General features: G+C 54.0%; 1 protein-coding gene across 1 annotated transcript in view; it reads right to left on the bottom strand.

Annotated features, from left to right (window-relative positions):
* Positions 1-8,058, bottom strand: part of SLC5A10 (solute carrier family 5 member 10) — a 39,314-nt gene that overhangs the window by 25,364 nt on the left and 5,892 nt on the right. Inside the window, exons 6-8 of the mRNA XM_030484399.1 lie at positions 5,318-5,423; positions 3,603-3,683; positions 103-308 (exon numbers count right to left, since the gene is read on the bottom strand). Of these exons, the coding sequence (XP_030340259.1) occupies positions 103-308; positions 3,603-3,683; positions 5,318-5,423 (393 nt within the window). The remainder of the gene's footprint in view (positions 1-102; positions 309-3,602; positions 3,684-5,317; positions 5,424-8,058) is intronic.

Below are 8,058 nucleotides of genomic sequence, written 5' to 3'. Positions count from 1 at the left end.
ACTGGTGAAGGTGGACTTCCATGGTGAGAGCGGTAGTAGAGCGTGCCTGGACCTCAGGCAATGCTGTGTTACATGGGGCAGGGGAATCTTGTTTACATTTACCTGGTCGGTGCACCAGTACCACGTGGCCACGATAGACAGCCCAAAAGTCATCCCGGTCCAGGGCAGGTCTCCAGAGACTGGATCTCGGAAGAGATGCATTGCATCGGCTCTGGGCAGGTGGCAGGTAGTGTTGGGAACAATCTTGGATGGCACAGCTTTTAAATAGGCCTCTTCCAGGTTGGAGTAACCTCCGATCTCATTGAAAGCTGGAAAGCATCATTGAGTTAGAGTCCAGCAAAGTTCAGTGGCCTGAGATCAGCTGGTGAAATTCACCTACCCTTTGGCTCAGAAGTGCTGCCCAGAGAGGGCTCCGTCATGATCGTGTTTGCTTCTAGTTGTTTAAGAGACTTTTCTATTATCATTTTGCACAGCAGGTCCCATGACAGCCCAACCTCCCTCCGGAGGGTGACCTGTGTCCTGGGACAAAGACTCCTCAAGGGACCCACCTCTTTTGACCTCGTACTGTAAAAGCAACTTGTTTATTAAAGCTCCCCAGTCCCAGCGCAGGGGAAACTCACCTAGGACTATCCAATGCAAGGTTTAGGCAGCCTTTGACTTGATATGCTACAGCTTAAGGTGCTCAAATGTCTTCTACCCCTGTGAGCATTTCCCTAGCACCCCCCACGCAGTTCCAGCAACCAGTGAAAAAAAAAAAGAACAAAAAAGAACAAAAAAAGCCATCTTCACTGCTTTCTCTCCTACAAAATGGGATCCAAGGTCTGGGTCTTGGCCTGAGCCCCACTGAGGAGTACGTGCCATGGACAAGCCTTAGCAAGCAGCCTCCTAGGCCTTGGCAGCTGCCTTGGTGCTCCTCCTTGCTGCTCCATAGCCAGCAGCCCCAGGCTCTGCCCTGGCCCCCCACCATCTCCCTGCTCCTGGGGGGCTGAATGCTCCTTGCAGCTCCTCCAATACCTCCAGCAGGAGGATTCCAGAGCCAGAAGCATTGCTTTTTGGATGGGGGAGAGATGGGAGGCACCAGTGTTGTGGCCACCCATGCAGCAGCATGGAGATAAGCAGGGAGGTGTTGGCACCCCCGTACTCACAGCAGCTGCTCAGGATAAGAGACAGGAGGCTCTGCGATCTCCATGGACTCAAAGCAAGATCCATGAGCATCCCTCAGTGGATTTGCCCCCATCTGGTCCAGCTATTGCATCCTGCATCCCTTCCACCCTGCCCATGGGACCCTCAGCTCAGCCCCCTCCAACATGGGAACATGCTCCTGAGAAGTCACCCTCCTGCAGGACCATCCCCAAGAATGCTGCCGTCTTTAGACCAAGAGCAAATCCCTCAGGCATCAGGTGCTGCACACTAGGATCACCATCAAATGCCAACTTGAGCAAATCTTAATGTCTAAAAGACACCTATGCTGCTCCATTGGCCTCTTCTGCCTGAGGACAGCCCTTTCCCTGCATCCCCGTCCCCATCCCGGGGCATCCCCCTTTAACCTGGGGCTTTTGGGGACTGTACAAAGAGGCATCATGCAACGTGCCCCCACTTTGCAAACCAGGGAGTCAGCATTGGTAAACTCCTCCTGCTCTTGTGCAAGCAGCCCTGGCCCCCCTCCAGCGCTTGGCTTATCCAGGCGCCGGCTACTCCCAAGCTTTGCATGGGTGTTGGGCACCAACAAAGGCTCTCCAGAGGCAGAGATTTGCGCCTGGGGGTGCGGGCCTGCTCCCTTCCCAAAGGTGTTCACTGGCAAGTCACGACACCTACACCTGCATCAGGACAGCGGGAGCTCAGCCTGCGGATGTTGTGCTGCAGCCCATGGACTCCGCCAGGATTAACATCCCTGTGTGAATGCCAAGTGGGTGCAGGATGGATGGTCTCTCTTATCCGTGATGCTGGAGCCACTGCTGGAGCCACCATGTGCTGAAACAGCCACTGAGCTCTCTGTAAAGCAAAGTGATGTCTACAACCCCTCGATCTGCACCCATTTGTTGTCCAACTCTCCCCAGCATTACACCCAAGAGGATTACACCTCAGAGCCAAGCAATGTATTTTCTCATCCCTTCAGCAGCAATAAGGGAGGCAAGGGGCCAGGCAGAGCAGGCCCAGAGCAGTCACAGCTTAGCAGATGAGTATTAGCATCACTGCTGCAGATACCATGGCCTGAAGATACGAATGACATAGGCCATGGAGAGTATCCTTTATTAGATGAGCTTGACAAGAGCTGAACAAAGCCCAGCACACCAGCCTCCAGGTCCTGAGGTCTCCTGAGACCTGAGGACAAAAACTGTGACCAGCAGCTTGCGTTTTGGCTCCCCTGGATCAATCCCTCTCCCAGGCACCCTCAGCTCCCTGCACACTCCATGCAGGTTGGCAAAGCCAAAAAGAGCCGGGCTCTGCAGACACTGGAGGGGATTTTCCCAGCCAAACACACCAGACACAAGCTTCAGACAGAGCCCCATGGCCAACTACAGCTTCAGACAACAATCAGCCACGTCCAAGCACCTCGGCTAATGCAAAGGCTGTGGCCACCGCTTGGATCTACTTAGACAGGCAATGTGCTCCTCTTGCCTTCTTGCTGGGGTAGTTGATATTATTGCCCCTTCTCTGGGAAGTATATGTCCTTCCATCTGTATTGTGTACTTACATCTTGCTCACACAGGGCTCGCCCAGGACCAAGCTCTGCTTTTGCACAGGGGAACAGCCTTGGGACCAGGCTATCTGCAGGTCCAGAGCTGCTCCCACCTCCACAGCAGAGCTCCCGTGTAGCATTGGGTCAAAGCTTTCCTCCTGCCTGCCCGCCGAAGCAGACTGCTCCAGGGAATGGTGGAAATCATCTCAGGAGTGCCTCTGGAATCGTCCTCTGTAGTTAAACGCCTGCCTTTGAAGCTGGGACCTGACTTTTTGCCTCCTACTCCTCAGGGCCCAGAGCCCCAGTGGCAGAATAAGGCTGATGAATGTTCCCAGCCTCACAAGGGTGCTCTGCAGGTAAATGTACAGAGACACAACAGTGCTGAGTGTTCAGAGAGGGCTGGGGATGAACCATGCTCGCTCCAACCAGGAGGAAGGCAAGGCTCCATGCTCTGCATCCCCAGGGAATCAATCCTCTGCAGCAGTGCCTTGTACCAGAACCACCTCCTGCCATGGTGGGATCCTGTCTGAAGCCCCCATCACAACACCACTGCAAGTTTCCCAGAGCAGAACTGGAAATGCTGCTTCACCATCAAACACTTGACAGTCCATCCATCTCTCGGATGCGTGGGCTAGAGGCCAATACGCGGAGCAGCAACGACTACAGGAAGGTCCCTACATGGGGGACCAGCGGGATGCTTCATGCCATCTCCACCCAGAGGAATGGCGCATGGGGAAAGCACAGGGGACATGGGACACAGGGGATCACAGACTTTCTTTAGGCAATCGCTACAGGCCAAAGCCCTGCTGTGCATCTTGGCCACCGAACTGCTTAGACTGAGTCTTCTTATTTATTTCTGAGACCTCGAAGCGGGCAGAGGGGCTCCCCCTGGCAGGGGGATCTGTGCTGCCCCAGCTCTTACCTTTCACCGCCAGCACGATGGCTCCGAGGACCATGATGAGCGTCTGCAGCGTGTCGGTGTAGATGACGGCCGCCAGCCCTCCTGCAGGAGAGCAAGGCACAGCGTGGCGAGGCACAGCCACCGGCGCCCGGTCCTCCAGCCCCAATAAAGCTGCCCGCGATGGCGGGGATGTGCCTGTCATTGTGCTGTGACACTGCGGTGATGGGAGGGTGCAGAGGGAGTGTGGAGGGGGAACGACACCCCATAAATGTAGGGGGGGACAGATAATAGCCATGGGAAGGGAAGGGGAGACAAGGGATAGCGGGAGGGGAGGACGTAGCCCCATGTCCCCATGCCGTCAGGAGGATCCCCACCAGCCTCTTTGGATGCTCCAGCAAGCAAACCACATTCAGGATGTTGATCTAATCACTCATCCCACCTCTCCCTAGCGCCTTAGAATCATAGAATCAACTGGGTTGGAAAAGACTTTTAAGATCAAGCCCAACCATTAAATCATCAAGTCCAACCATTATAGAGGTTTCCCCTTCGTACACCCCTCAGTTCTCCCAACCCCACTGTTATTTTTCCAGCTGTTGCTGAGTGGGGTCCCCCTTGGCCATCCAGCCAGCAGCATTCTTCCCTTTCCATCCCAAGCTCTCCCACCGGACCTGTTGCAAAGCCAGGACCTGCTCACATAGCCAGAAAGCAATTATTCAGCACATGAGCAAAAGCATTAAGAAGTAGCGGAGCTGGAGGAGATGGGTCCAAAATTGAACCAGTTTCAATCCCAGTCACAGACTCACATCCCAGGAATTCAGGGCTGCACCCTCCCCGGCCATGCCTGGGATTTGGAGGGATGTTCTTGGGATGAGGGTGACGCAACGATCACACACACACACTGAAATGCCCTTGCATCACGACAAGCCTTGTGGGCAGGAAAAAACCTGAGATGCGATTTGCTTAAAACCAAAGTCTTGCAAAATCCACTATGTTTCGGATATACCTAAGCTGATTCCCGTTTCGATGGCTGGGATGAGATAGAGGGAGAATCTAATGCTGGGTGTCTCCAGTGGCACTACCAGGGGAGGGAATGTCCCTGCTAAAGTAATAACCAAAAAGGCTGGCAGGGATACACAGTCCCATGGTCCAAGAGTGGGACTGAAAGCCAGGAACCCACAGTTTCCTACTCCAGCTCCAAACCCTCATTGCCTCCAGATCCCAAAAGAACCATATGGATTGACCCTGCACAAAAATAGCTGGTCCCACAACAAGGAGGAATGGGCAAGGAATATTCCCAAGAGCTTTGCAGAGGGAAGACAGCAAGTTGCACTGCAGGCAGGGCAAGTGGGAGGGAAACGAGCAGGGTGAAGGGCTCTCAGACTGTAGATTCCATAGTAATAGTCATGTAATAGGAGAAGCCCTGATTATTGCTGGTACAAATAGGTACACGCACAAGAAAGCACTTAACTACGTGATGGAGGAGGAGTTATTACAAATGGAAAGCCATAATGACAAAGCAGAGGTCATGTATTGAGTCATTGCTTGAGCTGACGCTCGAGAAGGATGCTCAGATACTGCCTGGATAGGGCAGGCAATGTGAACCCCATTGATATAAATCCCCAAAGACCTTCCAGGAGCAAAAAGTAATAATAATAATAAAGTAAAAACAGGAGTATAAGTGGTGTGGTTCAACCAAAGAAGAAAGATTTGAGGCCAGCAGACACTGAGTAACCTACCTGCAATGGTGTAGAGCCCCGTGACCACCAGCATCAGGACGGTGGAGAGGTAAAGGTCCCAGCCCAGGCAGACTTGCACAAAGAGGGCCCCCGAGTACAGGTCGGTCTGTGCATGGAATAAGAAACACAGGGGCTGGGGAAGGTGACTTCCACTTTCTAGGCAGCACCCAAGGGCTGTTGCAGGAGTGGCACAGCAGGGAAATGGTCAACACTGTGGGTACAGAGGACATTGTACTGCATGTGCCAATAGGACACCTCCAAAACCAGTGCTGAAGCTGGGTTTATCACTGCTGCACCTGGGTGTCATGGGCCATTTATCCCCAAAGAGCAGAACAAGCAGCTCCAGTCACCTGTAACTGGGCTTAGTTGGATGCAGGCAGTGGGATGTAAGGGTCAGAAACGGGATGCTTTGGAGCATCAGCGCTGCCACAGCCTGCACTGTGATTCTCAGCCCTCTACAGGATCAGACCCTGACCTGAGCTACCTCCTTGCTGCCCCGAGTACCTCCAGTTCCAGTGCCCTGCTCTCCAGAGGTGGCATCTCACCATGCTTTGTACAGGGTCCTGGAGAAGGGGCACATGGTACCACCACCTCCATGCTGGTTCCGCACCCCAGGGGTGGCTGTAGCTGGTATTTCATGTTCTCATTGGCAGGATTCACCCTCCTGGCACCCGTGCTGCTGGCAAGAGGCTGCCAAGGACCCACTCCCCCTTCCCCAGCTGCAGCTCAGTGGTCTGGGCCATCAGACCAACCACGAGGGTGGCAGGAGCCTAAAGATGCTGCTGGGGCAAGAGGGGATCTCCTCCCAGAGGCAGGGACTTTGAGGTGCTGCTGGTACCTGCATCGCCTTTACTGATGGATGAGGCAGCTCTGTGCCATGTCAATTGAGCCATTTAGAGGTGCTCAGGTGGGTGCTGGGTGGTCAGGGTGGTGTTTCCCTGTTCCCTGTGGGCTGCAGCAGCATTTCAACCTCTGCAACCACTCCATGGTGAGGAGCAGATGTGGGCAGCCCCAGTATGGAGCACAAGACCCCCAGGACTGCTGCTCCTCAACAACAAGCCACCTCTTTGCTGAGCATTTCTGGGGAAGTATCTCCTGGTTTTGCACAGATGGGGAAACCCAGGCATGGGCAAATGGCAGGAGATGCTTTTGGCCCTGAAGGAGAAGCAGCAGCCTAGAGGCCCTACACCCCAACATGAACCAGCACAAATGCATCCTCCAACACATCCCCTGACCTTTGCAGCCCCACTTGCAGAGCCCCTGGAGGAGGTTTGGGGTTTCTGCTTGGCCATAGAAGAATAGACTGACTTCATGCCCAACATGCTGCCTCCACCAGCCCCAGCATCTCCTATGCCTGCGCCACATCCCATAGGGATGCCGGGAACATGCGCAGGCCTGCAGCTCACTCAGCTACAGACTGTTTCGGATGATTGACACCCCAAAATGACCATCATTTCCCACCCATGGGAGGGCTGCACCCACACAGGGAGGTCTGGTCATGCGTGTATGGGAATGAGATATAAAGCAGAGGCTCAGAACTGGGGCACAACAAAAGCAGCAATGCCATGGGAGGAAAAGGACCAGGCGCAGCACGCAGTGCCCGTGCCACCACCATGTCTCCACTTGCAGCTCAGATCCAGCCATCCCCAGTGCTCTGCTGGGGTATCTGCACAAAAAGCTTGTTTGGAGAAGGAAACGAGGCCAGAAGGGGCAGGAAGAGGCAAGACAACTCTACACCCTCGCCCGGAGCTGTGACGGCTTCCCACAGCCAAGACATCAGTGCTGCTTTGACGTCTTTCTTCACACACCTTCCAGAAACCACCCCCCAAACAACAGAGCTTTCTTGCCCGGTCATGCGGGAGCAGTCGCTTGGGATTAGTAATGTGGAGGATTGATGCTATTTCCCATATCATACCTCTGCCCTTCCTCCTCCCAGCGCTGCTCCGGGAGCAGGAGCTGAGGACCATCGTCAGGCGATAGAGAGGTGCCATGCAGGATCATGTAATGGAAGAACCAAGTTGTGTCCCACCTAGCAGGGTTCCATCAGCCATGAAACCCAGCACGCGTCCAGCTTCAGCACAACATGAAAGCCCGTTCCCTGGTAGATAAGCTCACACCGTTAGGCATAATGTTGATTAAATCACAAATTTAACTAACCAGAAGAGCGCTTACACTGTGATCTTGAGGATCTTCATTCAGGGACTCTTCCACAACATCTGGACCAGACTTTACACCACAGTCATTCCTGGCATTCCCGAGGGAGGTACTACATGTCCTCAGCTGCACTTGGGCTTGGCCATGTCTTTGGAAGAGCCTTTTCCAATACTGAGAGGCAGTTCAGGCCGGGAATGTCCTGCTGAAGGAACCAACCCATGTGTAACCATGCCACAACCTCTACCAGTGGCTCCTCTGATACCTTGCCACCACAAATGCAATCCAACCAAAGCTTGATACCACAGAGACTACCAAGCAGCCCTACAAGAGGACAGCCAAGCCATTCAGGCAGTGCAAGCTTCACCTACCAGGCAGAAAAGCCCCAACCAAGGGCCTTCAGCCTCCCAATGCAACCTAAAGTGGGGACCCAAAACATCTTAAGCCTCCCTAGCACAGTGCCAGTATCCTTGGTGTCTTCTGGAGCTCCTTTGGAGGGATCCATCACTTCTCCTCTCAGCACCAGCCAGAAAGCCATGCCCCTCCATAGAAGACTACCACCTTCTCCAGCAACCCTTCCCCAGAGCCCA

Source organism: Strigops habroptila, chromosome 4 (genome assembly GCF_004027225.2).
Source record: "Strigops habroptila isolate Jane chromosome 4, bStrHab1.2.pri, whole genome shotgun sequence".
Lineage (NCBI taxonomy): Eukaryota > Metazoa > Chordata > Aves > Psittaciformes > Psittacidae > Strigops > Strigops habroptila.
The sequence above is the reverse complement of the archived record's forward strand: the minus strand, read 5'-3'. Positions and strand labels throughout refer to the sequence as shown.